The 14,945-nt window shown below is 45.1% G+C and overlaps 1 protein-coding gene across 2 annotated transcripts in view; it reads left to right on the top strand.

Moving 5' to 3' along the window:
• ATP9B (ATPase phospholipid transporting 9B) overlaps positions 1-14,945 on the top strand; it is a 2,296,170-nt gene that overhangs the window by 661,432 nt on the left and 1,619,793 nt on the right. For both annotated transcript variants that reach the window (XM_085605931.1, XM_085605930.1), the window contains exon 5: positions 4,373-4,481. In XM_085605931.1, the coding sequence (XP_085462057.1) occupies positions 4,373-4,481 (109 nt within the window). The remainder of the gene's footprint in view (positions 1-4,372; positions 4,482-14,945) is intronic.

The raw sequence follows: 14,945 nt of genomic DNA on the forward strand, positions 1-14,945 counted from the left end.
GCTCTGATGGCTTCCTGGACCTCGCAGAGCACAATTGGTTCCTCCAGTTCTGCTTGCTGCAGTGGCATAACAGCTGGCAGAGAGGGGGGAGAGGAAAGCATCCAATGCGGCCGATTTCTTACGGACTAATGACTTGTACAATGCTGTGTAGTGTCTGATGAACTTGTGATGTATCTCCCTAGGCAAAACACTGCAGGTGACCCGACTTCAAGCACAATGAAAGGATCAGTCGCAGCGTCTGCTCCTGCAAGAAACCACCATGCAAACAGACGCCTTGCTCAATCCTCTGCTGCTTAGGAGCGGGCAGAATGAGCAGCGTAATTCAGGCAGTGCAATTATTCCATTAATTCCGCATGGTCACGTCTCGTGATCCGGTTCCGCCTCCGCAGCATTCTCAAGCCGAAGGAGTGTCTGTTTGAGGCAGTTGTTTCCAAATGCTCCTACTGAGACCAAAGCATTGCCCTCAAATCACCACTTTAAGTGCTTCCCAGTAACCAAACCTGTGTTGGTTTAGAAAAAGGTATCTATAGCGGTGCCCAGCGATGCCTGGAAGGGCGGGTCATCGAGCGCCGTCGACTGGAGATGCCAGATATGTGTGGTATGTCCGGTTTCCATTCACCTCACCTGGAGAAGTTGAGGATTGTGATCTGAGTGCATCCGCCCCATATAATCTAGGTGGTGGCATCCAGGAAGCAGGGCCGCGGACCCCACAGTACGATCGATGCGGACATGGAGATCGTGCTGTGGGGAATAAAAGGAGTATATCCTTGTTTCGGGGTTCTGCATCCTCCAAATGTCAGTTAACTGCCAGTGGTGCAGCCGGTCTCCCAGGGCCCGGGTGTTGGAAGTAGCCGCCGTGCGTGGAGGTGGGGGGAAAAGATCGAACCGATGTTGTGTCTACGACTGTGTTAAAATCCCCTCCTATGAGCCAGGGGAGTGGGCTCCAGCGAGCCAACACGCCAGACAGGGAGTGCCAGAAGTTTGCCTGGTCTGGGTTAGGGGCATATATGGTCCCAAGTAATAAGTGTTTCCCAATAGGTGGTCACTCACGAATACATCATTCGTATCTACTATTGTCCATTCGACAAAAGGGAACGCCCGACCGCACCCAGATTAGTGCCTCCCTGGCACATGAAGAATAGCCTGTGGCAATCACCTGTCCCCGCCATCTGCGCTGAACTCTGTGGACCTCAGGCAACCTGAGGTGTGTTTCCTGTAATAGCACTACGTGGGCTGACATGCGCTTTTGGTAGGAGTGTGGCAGCGGCAGGCGGGTGTGTGCATTCCCCTCATATTCCAGGTGATTATGTTAACAGTCGACATGTGTCATGTGGGTGGGTGCGCAGTTACATGCAGTTGCTGTGGCATGTTGGGGGGCAGACGTCTTGCCCAGGAACTACAGGTGGGGGCCGCACCTGTCCATCCATGTATCACTAACTTATTGGGAATAACATGTCTAAAGTAGTGTTAAACAAAACTATCATTAACGTGGTAAGGGCAGAGGGACAACATGTATCCGTCCAAACTACTAGGAATGTCCAGTAACAACTACCGGTTTATTAAGCTGGGGTTCTAGGTTATGAGGTCTGTGGGGGGTGCAAGGCAATTGCTTGAAGACCTCAGAATGTCACCATACTGAGCTCACAGTGCCGTAAATTTAGGTCAAGGTCCAGGCCGGAGAAGGGTGTCCGACAGATCATGCATTGCTCCGGTATACAATCAACAGAGTTTGCTCCTCCGAGTTCCTAAAGGTTTCCTTGAATTATATTGATCAGGATGTGGTCAGCGGAGGATTCCATGGAGTAGTATAGTTCATCTGCTGTGCACGATTTGTGCCGATCGGTGTTTGCGATTCCTCGCCAGATGGCCATATTGCTGAGGAGTCGTCTTCACTGAGGGATCCTTCGGGTGAAGTATCTTGGTCCTGCTCAGTGATGCGAGCACTCATCGTCGCGGCCACTTGCAAAGCTTCCCGCCTCGCCTCGCCTGCTTCAGGTTAAGGGGGGCTCGCGGTTGCAGCGGTATCCACTTGGCTCGTCTGTGTCTCTCCTCGCGGGCACTTGTGCGGATGACTGTGCTCTGTGTGAGTTCCATACGTCTGGCTTGTACTCTCCGATGTCCAGTAGACTCCAGCCAGGCCCAAGCATCCTCTGCCTCGTCGAAGAAGTGAGTGGTACTGCCAGCCACGACCTGGAGACGAGTTGGAAAGAGGAGGGCTATACTTGAAGCCCAGTTCCTGTAGCTTTCTCTTGACCCCTAGTAATGACCCCCTCCGCCTCTGCACTCCCATAGCATTTTCTTGGAAAAGAGCACTGCAGTGTTATCCACCCTCACCTCCGCCAGTTTGTAAATCTCTCGGAGGACAGTGTCCCATACCATGAAGTTCAGAAGGTGGAGAAGAAAAAGCCTGGGTCTCGCCCCCGGAGAAGGGCGGGTCGCCTGCACTCTATGGGCCCTCTTGAATGCAAAGAAGGGCGAGAGCGTCATAGGTGGTAGTAAGTTTCCCGGGCGGTAGTAAGTTTCAGAGCCATTGTTTAGTGTGCCCCACAGCGTCGGTGCCCTCCGTACCCTCAGGCAATCCCACCACTCAGATATTATTCCGACGGGAGCAGCCCTCCACGTCTTTGGCTTGTTTCTCCAATAGCTGGACCCGCTCCATCAGGTCCCGCACCGCAGCAGTTGTGGTCTAGGTAGCAGGGCGGATCTCTGTTAGTTCGATCTCTGCGTCGCGCACCTTGTCTGTTAATTTGCGACGATCAGCGTCCAACAGGTTGAGGTCCACTGTTATTTTGTCTATGTGTTCTTCAAGAAGCTTTATGGCAAGGAATTCAAGACGTCTCTATTTTGAGGCATGAATGCAGTTTTACCCATGCAAGAGAGACTATGCTTTCCTGTCTCAGATTTTCTCTTCAAAATTAGACTGATTCTGTCTTCCATAATTTTGCCGTTCAAGTTGATGCACATCGCTAAAATTGCTTGATGTTTTTTGCATCAAAATTATTATTTTTCCAAAGGCTTTCATTGCTCGAATGTTATCAGTGTTTGCTGAAAAAAAATGCCACTTCTTGTAATGGGAATTGCGCGTGCTGATTACTTTGCAGTAGAATCCTTTGAGAAAGATATTCCAAAAGAATGTAATGTCATCGTAGTCATTTAAATGCCCAGTATAACGCATTCTTTTGCTATATTGATAGAACATGAGTTTTCTTTCTGTTGCTTCTGAATAATTTATTTTGTTCTAAGTGTCTAAACAAAAGTTTATTCTTACACTTTAGACAAGTGTAGTATATAGGTGAACAAGTAAAAGTTTAAAAAAAGAAAACTTTTTCTTACCGTTCATATATTTAGTTTTGGATAAACATATAATTGTGCTCATAATAACACTTTTTTCATGTTTTCGAAGTTTACCACTGACTTTCTGATCTGGTTTCAGCACCCTAAATTGTGTTGTTGTCATTTACATTTTTGGTAGTAACTAATAATAACCCTTGGGGTTGAGGGCTGATTTGTCACTACTGCACGGTAGTATAATTTCGTCCAATATTGCAAGTGGTATAATTGAGTGATGAAACCTGTGAAACCCTTATTATTCACATGTAATCAAGTTAGTGTAAATCCATGCTTAAACAACGTATTCATTCTGTCAAACCCAATTAAGACAATCCACACGGAGCAACATTCTTAACTGAACTCTGCAGAATCTTAATTTTTACCCACCACTCTTCAAGGACTGACATACAAACTTTCCTGTGCATAGACCTTTTTACTACTATCAAGTTCAGTCAAGACTTTACATCTCCTTTGATCTCCAGACCATGCATTATTCCAGCTGGTCAGTCTTTGGGTCTGTCTGAATTGATGGTCCTTTCTACTGCTGATAAATGACCTCCCTCCGCCTGCCAAAGCTCCTGGATTGCCAGACATCCCCAGAAGATTTCAATTTGGATTGTCACTCATGCCCATATGGAAGATTCTTTCTCTTGAATAATGTAAAAGTTTTAATTGGACTAGCGTCAGCCTCACCATAATTGCTACCACCTCTTTGTATTTAACGGGCTTCCTGCATGCCCATCATGCACTTTTTCCACAAATTAAAGGTCCACTTCAAAACATTTGCTTTTTGTTGTGTTAACTTAATGTAACTTGTGCGAAATATTTCCCGCTTTTAGGAAATTACATGCTTTGTGACTCATGACCTTAAATATGTTTTGACTACTGTTTAGGAAAAAAAGATTTAGTACTTAAGTGGCCACACCCAGTGCACACAGTTTCAATTTCTTAATGTGAAAAATAGGTAACGCAGACCATTTATGTAAGATGAATTTATATGAGTAAGAAGTATTTATGGGTTCATATGTGTATTTTTTTGCAGGGATTTGTGCTCGCCGTTACAATGGTGCGTGAAGCAGTTGATGAATTTCGGCGTTACAAGAGAGACAAAGAAATGAATTCTCAGTTATATAGCAAGCTTACAATACGAGGTTTGAAAAATAACTTTCATTATTTGCCCTAAATTGGTGTGACTATAATTCACTTTATGTAAAATGACCGTATGCATAAGAGCACAGAATCTCCACTGTATAGAAGTGCATTCTAGAAGGAAGAGTTTAGTTAGGGTGAATATAAACAAAACCTTAGACTTGCCCCTACAAAATTGTTAGAGAGCGAAAACAGTAAGTCCTATGAGGATGAAGGTTTGTTTTTTGTAATGGAAATTATTGTATGTAATCTTAATTTGCCCCATTTTTTTGTATACATCGGAAAAGTCCTTAGTCCATGAGGACTTCTTCTATCTGTGTAGCAATAACCACGACACAAACAGAGCTGTCAAAACTGTGATTTAGTAACCAAGTGGTGGGAAGATTCTTCTGTTTCTTAGCTGATGGCTGCACCAGAGAGTGAACTTTCCATTGTTAGTTTCAAGTAATTTTTTAAAGTATGATTCTCCCTATAAAGTTTTGGAATACATTGTGTCAGCTACACTGATTGGAACAGAATTAGGTGTTTTGAAGATTAATTTGAGAAATTTGATAAATAATGGAATACTCTACTTACATTTGTTGGCATACAGAAAGGCAACATATTACGAATTAAAAGGAATAATGAAGTAGTCGGTTCGGTTCATAAAACTTTATTCGGCTAGGTTAGAACAGCCATAAAACTACATGAAACATATAATAAATATAATATAATACATATCATGGTGACAGCTAAGTAGTATAATTTCAGCATATGTCTATATTCTATAGAGGTTTATTTATATGAAGACTTACATGGTTTCTATAACCCTCCCTACATGCTACTCCTTTCTTTGTCCCTGTAATGTTATCATTGTTTATATCTGCTAAATATACTCCATAATCCAGTTCTGAAATGTTTTCCTGTAATTGTGTGAACAGAATTTTAGTTGGATGATAGGTATTGTTGTATTGCAGTATAAATGTATGATACTTATACCTGTTGGAAACATTCTCCAATAAACACATTGTATAAAAATATACATAGACCAACTGCTTGCAATTCTTATTTACAAATTAGAAACTTACTGTGCTATTATCCATGACACAGCGGGTGGCGTGGCCAAGACTCTGAGCATGGCGGACGTGTAAGCTCTGAGCTCTGTCCCTACCTAGCATGCATCCTGTTTCAGTGAGCGGCAATACTGTAAACGGCGGCACCCGAAACGCAAAATATTCCAGACACTACCTTGTGGACCTCGAGGAGACAACTGCGATTGCCTGGCGGAGGTCCTGGAGCAGGACCCTGGAGCTGCAATGGACGGGCCTACGCGGGACAATGAGCGCCCGGGACGATGTGGCAAAAAGCGACATCAGATCGGAGATGCCAGCGCCGGGCAATGTTTCTGCCGCCTTGGCTTCCACTCCAGGCGGGAATTGCCAACAAAAGACAGCGATGTGCTGAACAAGAGGTATAGGCCCTCAAAACGTGAGGGAGGACACGGTGCGGGCACGGGGAGGACACCCGGCTTGACTGCAGCGCTCGCTCCGAGAGGTCGAGGTCAACATTGTAGCCCGGCGTAGCATCACATTGGAGCATCTCCTAAGCCCGGAGTGCACACATCGCAGGCACTGACCCACGGGGAGCATGTAAATACCCCACAAAAGAGAAAGACCAAGACCTGTGACCCTCTAGCAACAATATAGGACCTCATTGCGGTAAGGAAGGAACTTGAGAACCGACGACGGGGAGTGGATTGGCGTGGGAGGTCCGGGCTGCTCCCGGGGCCCGGCGAGAGGGTCGCAAGAGGACTGCCTGATCTGTGGAAAGTGTAGAGAGACCACTGAACATTTAATATTGAGGCCTCCGATATCACAGGCCTGACTGGGACAGGAGAGGTGATGGGATTATAGAAGACACAGCAAACCGGACCTGCAGGTGGGAACAGTATTCTGCTCGGTGCACTGCCTGGCCCTTGCGACAATCTGCCCTCTCCCTCTGCCCCCATCCTAGGTAGAACAATAGGATTGTGCTGCGGGGCATGGTCTTTCCTGCCCATTACTGAACGTGGTGAGTGGGGGCAAAACGGGACAGAAGGTCCTTGGCAACATAGTTGGCGGCTGTGACGGTGGAAGAGACAGAGGCCCTCTCTCCCCGAGGCCCTACTAAAGCGACAACTGGGGGACCTCCCACTAACTAAAAACCCTGACCCGGGCCCAGAACACTGGTCATTAACACTAATAGAGAGGGATCGAAATTAAGAGATCCCGAAACACCCCCCTTTAAAAACATTTTGGACCCCTACTAGGACAAGATGCCCAAACAGAAAGAGAAACCAGGGGGGGAAACAACCAAACATAAGAGAACCCTCCCCAATACCTTTGTGGAGAGAAGGCGAGGGAAACAATGGTGCAGAAGTCTTGCTTCACTCGCACCTGGATAGAGGGCTGGCCGCCATCGGAGATACCAAAAACACCCTGCAACAAGATATTGGGGCGGTCTCATTGGGCCTAGGCCTCCTGCAGGCAGAACACCGTAAGTTGACAGACAGAGTGAAAGAAGTGGAGAGTTCAGTAGCGTAGCTACAGCCTGAACAAAAACAGAACACTTCCTAGATAGAAGAGCTTACTAACAGAGTAGCGATCTTGAAACATAGGGCTGAAGACGTGGTAGGCTGCAGCCGATGTAATAATAAAAGAATAGTTGGCGTCCTGGAGGGCACTGAGAGGCCAGATATAATTACTTTTATGGAAAATGGTTGAGATCAATTATAGCCCCGGAACATCTCTCTCAGTTCTTTGCAGTTGCGCCATCAGGTCCCTGCCCTCCGCCTTGTGCCAGGGAGGCCCCCTCGTCCTGTTGTAGCAAGACTCCTTCATGATAGATCGCATGGCCCATACACACTAGACAATAGCAAGGTGTTAATATTTCCGTACGTTACAGCCTAAGTACGGGCCCAGCGAGGATCATTTTTTGAAGCCAAAAAGGCTCTACGAGAGGCAGGAATTCAATATTTGCTAATGTTCCCAGCAAAACTCCGAATCATCCTAGATGGTCCACTCATTTTTGCAACTCCCAGGAGAAGACTTGGTCCTGGCTTTAAGCATACAAGGTGGGAACACCCCTGCCCAAGAAGCACCAGGCTCCTCCGCAGTGAGTTACCCCAACAGGAAGAGGCAACGCTGCTCACGAAGAAAGACACAACTACAGAAGCCTAGAGCCTCTCAAACTGAACAAGACAGGAAGGTGGCGCTGCAGAAAGTAGCACAGATCATATCACCTCAGAAACACGACCAAACTACAGATGATTCAATGGAATCGAATCATGCAGCATCGGACTCGGGCGACTCCATTGAAAGCGAAGTACGCCTGCCCAAAGTAACCCCGTGCTCAGCAGATGACATCATATGAGCACTCTGAGTAAAGGGATGGCCCAGGTGTACTGTACCAGTATCCGAACTGAAAGGGACTTCAGGAGGGTGTGGTAAGGCTCTTGAAATTGTCCCTGCCAGGACTCCGGTAATGGGGCGCTAGGATATACCAGAGGGCCGCTGGTGGCGCTCCGGACACTGGAGATGGGCCTGGATGAGGAACTCGGTCTTGTGTTACATCAGACCTCCCCCCGACAGAGTGTTCCGCCTGACATCTTGGAGGCGGCGTTCTAACTACATGTGTTTGTTTACAGGTTTGGGCAGACTTCAGTTGTGCTGCTTCCCTGAAGTAGGGGAGTTGGGTTTAGGGAGTTAATGTTGCGCATACAGAGGTCAGAACATAATCCCACTCTGCTTATGGGACCGGGTCACACACTAACACGAGCAAGGTGGGGAAAGGTAACACTACATCCATCTACATGACAGTCACAACCACATCCAATAGGGTGATGAAAATTGTATGCTGGAAAATCCAGGGTATGCGGTCCCCTACCAAACGGCACAACATACACAGTTATATACTCCGAAGAGGAGCGCACATAGTGATGCTACAAGAAACACACCTCGCGGCGGAGGAAGGCCTCCGTCTTCTCCGGAGATGGAGGGAGTAAATATTTACAGCCGGGGACACCATTGGAGGCAACACATACACTTACTGATCCTGAGAGACGATATGTGATAGTCAAGGGCAGGCTAATAGGTAGGGAGATGACACTTGGGAGCATTTACGCCCCATATCATGAGCAAACTCAATTCCTCCACCGCCTATCCAAACCCCTGTTGGGAGTGGCAGTGAGTGACTTGCTTTTGGGAGGGGACAATAACTGTGTGGCAGACACATATCTAGATAGATCCACTCCTCCGCTGCAGGCGCAATGGCGAATATGACCTCGAAGGTCCTCCGTGACTGGATGGAACACTGGGAGTTGGTAGATGCATGGCGACTTCAGCATGGGAAACTGAGGGACTACTCATACTACACGCCACCATACTGCCTACACACCCGGTTGGACATGTTTCCTTGCTCGACTCACTTAAGCCCAGCAGTGACCGACACGGAGTACCTGGGACGTCCACTATCAGACCATAGCCCATTACTCCAATAAAATGGTTCAGACACTTGGACTTGATGCTGATTTGGGGATGGGAGTCGCCACAGAGTATCGCTGGCAGTACTGCAGCGGTCCCCGGAGATCAGCGGGCTGGGGGCCCCAGACTTCAAAGCATACTATCTAGCATCACAACTTCAGTGGTTCGCTCAGTGGTTAGATGGGAAGGGTCTGGAGAGGCTGTGTGGAAGTGAGCCTTTTCAGGTGCCCATCAGTGCAAGGGTTCGCCTTTCTTTGTCTTTTAGTCCTTTAGACCAACAAAATAGAGATTGGCACGGAAGCTATAATATCAAAACAATAGTTTATTATCACTCATGAGTCGGACTACATCGATATAGAACCCTCAGGCATTGTATGAGGCAGTACAATGAGTACAGAAACCAAGGGTCTTTTATATGCATTAGTTGCATTGTCAGCATGAGACCAAGGGGAGGTACTGGCACATACAAGAATAGTTATTGACTAACATGGGCATACAAACATGTCTTGGTCAGCAAAGTGGGAGGGGAGACATTTCTGTTTGCATCAGTTAAAACAGCCTGACATTTACAAACTAAGACAGGTGCATTCTGGCAGCTACAGGCCTTTCTGAGCATGCGCAAGGCTCTGGCTCAGCACTGAAGAAGTTAATTATAGTTGATGACTCAAGCGAAATACAAGAGCAGGCAACAGTGAAGACGGAAGAAGCACATGGCTAACACATGGCTAACTAAAATGGCTGCCAAAACCAAAATGGCTTCAGCTCATGCTTACAGCGATTTCTGTTGGTTTCCACAGCTCGTCATCTCGACAGGAGCGGTCAACAAGGGGAGACTGCTTGTAAAAGCTTGTAGAGTGCACCTGACATAAGGCGGGGACCCCCATATATGTTCCTGACTTCCCCTTGGTGGGACTACTGCGTGGTGACACTACTTTCTTCTTTACAGATGCTCAGTTGCGAGAGTGGACGGGGCGGGCATACTGACGCCCGCCCCAGGCCTTATATGAAAGAGAGACTATTCAATTGGGAATGTAGTTCAGGGGGGTAGTTCTAAATATGGGCTAGACCTAGTTGGGTAAAACGTAATTTGATAGGGCTCTAGCCCATATTTAGAACTACCCCCTGAACTACATTCCCAATTGCATAGTCTCTCATTCATATAACGCCTAATTGTACATGCAAAGGTCTCTTTCACCTTTTTTTTCTTCTCAACCGAAAACACCAATAAAAAGATTTTTAAAACAAAATAAAAAATCCATGACACAGCGATGCTTCTCATGGAACACACTTGGATCCTTTTAGGCAATGCTTGGCCTGTCTACTGGTAAAGTATGTCAGTAGTGGAACATTTCAATCAATGACTTTCAGCAGTCATAACCTTTCTGAAGGCCAGTTTACAGATCATTTACTCGTCAGGGCTTTCTGTATTGGAATAGAGCGATGGTAGAACAGTAGATACATGAGACGCAAGAGCGCGCAAAGTCAAGATGGCCACCGCTATGTGAGCTCCGAGACAAAGGAGCTCACTTTTATCGACGAATTTGCATATTCCAGTTGGAAATAGTTGGAAACAATGCATATAATGTTCTGAAGACCTACTTGTTGCTGTGGTGTCTTTTTTTGGCGATTAGGACGTCGTTTAAGGTAGTTTTCTTCCTCCTGGTTTTTCCCCTGTCTCTGCCTCGGAGTACTGCCCAGAGTTCCTGTCAGGAGGGTGGAGCCAGTGTTTAGGAAAGGGCCTGGCTTTGGCCTTACCATGCCCACAGTCTAATTTAGCTGCTGCACCTGCTTTATTATTGCAGCATCTGGTTCTGTTTACATAATACTTCTTTATTCTTCACATTTATTGCTTCACATTCTTTATTTTACGAAAATGGAGAACACACAGAATCCTAATAATAAAAGGAAACAGCAAGTTTCTCCGCCTCCTGCAAAATCCAAAGTAGTGGAATCTAGTGAACCCTTATTGACATTAATTCTTGATGAGCTTCATGTATTGCGTGCCAGCACGGATACTATTGCGTCAGAGATTAAAAGCCTATGTAAGGATATGGCTAGCATGTCGATGAAAGTTTCAGATAATTCTATTAAAATACAAGATAACAAAGTTAAACTTGATGTTTTCACACCACTTGTGGAAAAAATTGCGCCTATGTCTACTCTTCTCCTGGACATGGAAAATCGTAATAGGCAATACAATTTACGTATTTTTAATCTACCTGAGGATGTTGAAGGCGCTAATTGTAGATTATATCTGGAAAATTTGTTACCTGGTCTCTTAAACATTAAATTCACGGAGACCTTTGAAATTGATAAAGCGCATAGGATTCCATCACATCGTAACCCTCGTCACACTAAGCCAAGACAAATGATTTTTAAGGTTTTGCGCCACCATCATTTGGTTATGATACGAAAAGCAGCACCAGAAATTCCATCCTTAATGGTTAATGGCAATAAGATCTTCATTCACCAAGACTTTGCTAAAGAGACTGTTAAGATTCGCAAGGAATTTTCTGACATGCGTCCTCAATTGAGAAGTCTTGGTTTTAAATATGGCCTATTTCATCCCTCAACAATGCGAATTTGGAAAGATAGCCTTTCAAAGTCCTTTCAACGCCCAGAAGATCTAAAGCTATTCTTGGAACAACACTCACAGCATTCTATGGATACACATGATTCTGCTACTTGAAAATTTTATTAATATTTATTTCTGATTAATTTCAATATTTCCTTCAAGGTGGGCTCCAATGGTTGGTCATGCTTGTAAAGTGCGTGTGCGTTTCAATTTTGTCATTAGTGTTTATTTGTGGTCGTCTTTTTTTTTTATGTCTGTTTGTCTTTTTTCTTTTCCCTCCTTTCCTTACTCAATATTCTAGAGCTACTGATTTTTTACACTTTTCTTCAGCTTTTTCTCCTCTTCTCAGCTCTTTCTTTTTTCTCTATATCTTATTATGGCAAATGTTCAGAATGTTAAAATAAGCTCTTTAAATGTCAAAGGTTTGAGACATCCGGTAAAACGTACAAAGATTTTAGATTATTTAGGTAGTTATAAAGCGGATATTTGTTTTATTCAGGAAACCCATATTGAAGATAAAATATTAGACTACATGAAAAAAAAGTGGGTCGATACTATTGTCTCCTCTCCGGCCAAGGGTAGGAAAAATGGTGTCGCTATTATTTTTGCTAAAAGATTACATTGCCAAATTTTAAGTAAATCATCGGGTTTATAAGGTAGATATGTTATAGTTAAAATTAAAATTTATAATTCTATTTTGTTTTTAATTAATGTTTATGGCCCAACTGCTGATGATCCTCTGTTTTGGTCTAATTTAAATACTGAAGTACTCAAGTTAGGTAATGTCCCTCTCATAGTGGGTGGTGATTTCAACCTTATTTCTTACCCACTATTGGATAGAACGTCTCTCACTAAATTTCGCCCTCCAAAAGCTTTTTTTACTTTCAAAACTTTCCTTAAAACTACAAAATTGGTTAATATTTGGAGACTTCATTTTCCCATGGAAAAAATGTTTACCTTTTTCTCTAATCCACACAATTCACACTCGAGACTTGATTATTTGCTAATTTCTAGACAATTAATTAATTCTGTGGTTAATCCTACCATTGGTAATATTGATATATCGGATCATGCTTTAATATCTTTTGTTTTGCAGTTTAACACTAATTTTAAATCACATTCTAGATGGAGAATGAATGCTGATATTGTTCTAAATGAACGAAATAAATTGAAAGTATTAGATGCTATTTATGATTATTTTCATCATAATCCAGATGGTTCTACATCCATGGTGAATAGATGGGACGCTTTTAAAGATTATATTAGAGGTAACTCCATTTCTCTCATGGCACATGAAAATAAAAAAAAATATTTACGAATTAAAGAACTAGACAAACAAATTACAAAATTTGAAAGGCTGTTTATTACTTTTAATGATCCACAGTACAGGTTGAAATTACCAAAACTTAGATATGAATTTAATTTCATTCTTAGCAAAAGAGCTGGTATTCAACTCTCCAAACCTAAAGCCAAATTTTGTTTCAATGCTAATAGATCGGGACGGCTTTTGGCTAATTATCTATGTATTAAAAAAGATAAATACCTAATAAACTTAATTCATGGTCCCAATGGAAAAAAAGCCATCTCACAACACGAAATTGTTAATGAATTCCTAAATATTTACACTACTCTATATAATAAACCTAATTTTGATGATTCTTCTTTAATTGATACCTTCTTATCTACATGTGGATTACTCAAAATTTCCCCTTTAACTAAAAGTAAACTGGATCTGCCCATCACTGAAGATGAAATTCGATTAGCTGTTAAATAAATCTCCTAAACCCAAAAAATCCCCAGGACCTGATGGCATTCCAGCAGAATTTTACAAGGAATTCCAATCACAACTTATTTCTCATGTATTTCAATTATTTACCTTTTTTTTAGTTCCACAGGCACTATTACTGGTTCTTGTACTGAAGCATTAATTGTTGTATTACCTAAACCTAATAAGGATCCTTCACTTGTTTCAAATTACCGTCCCATTTCTTTATTAAATCTAGATTGTAAGCTCTATGCTAAAATACTTGCTACTAGATTGACCTCGGTTTTAGATTGTATCATTCATCCAGATCAATCTGGGTTTATGAAGAATAGCTATTCGGCTAATAATACCAGAACATTGGAGGAGCCTAGCGCTTGACCAAGATGGCCGCGTGAGCCTTGAGCTCCCGCTACCCTCGCGCCCTCCTGCAATTATCCTGTCCTAAATCCTGATTTTCATGCACGGCATCCCGCAGATGAGTCACAGCTGGGGCGACTGACGTTATCCGGGCCAAGATCGCCCACCGGGAACCGAAGTTGTGCGTGGCGGAAGATTGCGGCCTACCCCCGACGGATGCCAGGGGCTTGCGGTGGCAGGATGCCCGGCCACTAATTGAACAACAACGGCCTTGGGAGGAGTGAACTGACGGACGGACGCCGCTGCACTTTCACGTTCGCTTTCTCGCCCTTTGTTTGCTCAGGGTGGGGAGTGCTCCGTGCAGGCCCTCTATTGTCTGGAAGACCTCCACACGGTCCTGACTAGCTGCTGAAGTCCTAGTTGACCCTGTTTCCTCTAGCGGAGTGAGGGACGTCCTTTTGCGACTGACCGTCCTGCTCTTCGAGATGTCGACCAAATCAGAGGCGGACAGGTCGAAGTCTAAGACTACCAGGCGAGGCGGCTATACCCAATCCAATAATATGGATCGTTATGCCCAACAGAAGGGGTCGCCTGGTGGATCGGGACAGTCGCTGGAAGCGCAGAAGGCCGATTCATCCCCGGCCTCGGAGTTATCATTGCAGGACATCAAGGGGGCGATAGATGGGATGCAATCTTCGATTGGCCGGCAGTTCGAGACCCTGGCGCACAAGGTGGACATGATCTTGGTTGATGTCAACTTGATCCGCGCGGACCTGGGCAAAACCAACGAGCGGGTCAAGTCCCTGGACCTCCAGACTACTGGCCTCGCGGACGACGTCTCGGAGCTTCAGGCCGAGGTTCGCAAGTTACGAACCGCGAATGACCTCTCCGCCCGCCGGCTCGAAGACTTTGAAGGTCGGGCCCGGCGCAACAATGTGCGCATTATTGGGGTCCCGGAAACTTCAGAGGAGCTCTCCGTGGATTTACTTGTCGAGGACTTGGTGGTGAATCATCTTGCGCCTAAGGGCCTCGGCAAGTTTTTTGCGGTGGAGCGGGCTCACCGAGTGCCTGGCGGACGGCCTAAGGTGGGAGCTCCCCCGCGGCCGATTGTCACCCGGATCTTCCATTTTCGAGATCGGGACGCTATCCTGCAAGCATCGAGGGTGACAGGCCCGGTGCCTTTTCAGAATGCCTCCGTGAGCTTTTACCCTGACTTCACCCAGTTGGTGCAGAAACAGAGGCAAAGTTTCCTGGGGGTGAAGCGGCGGCT

Source organism: Triturus cristatus, chromosome 5_1 (assembly GCF_964204655.1).
Source record: "Triturus cristatus chromosome 5_1, aTriCri1.1, whole genome shotgun sequence".
Lineage (NCBI taxonomy): Eukaryota > Metazoa > Chordata > Amphibia > Caudata > Salamandridae > Triturus > Triturus cristatus.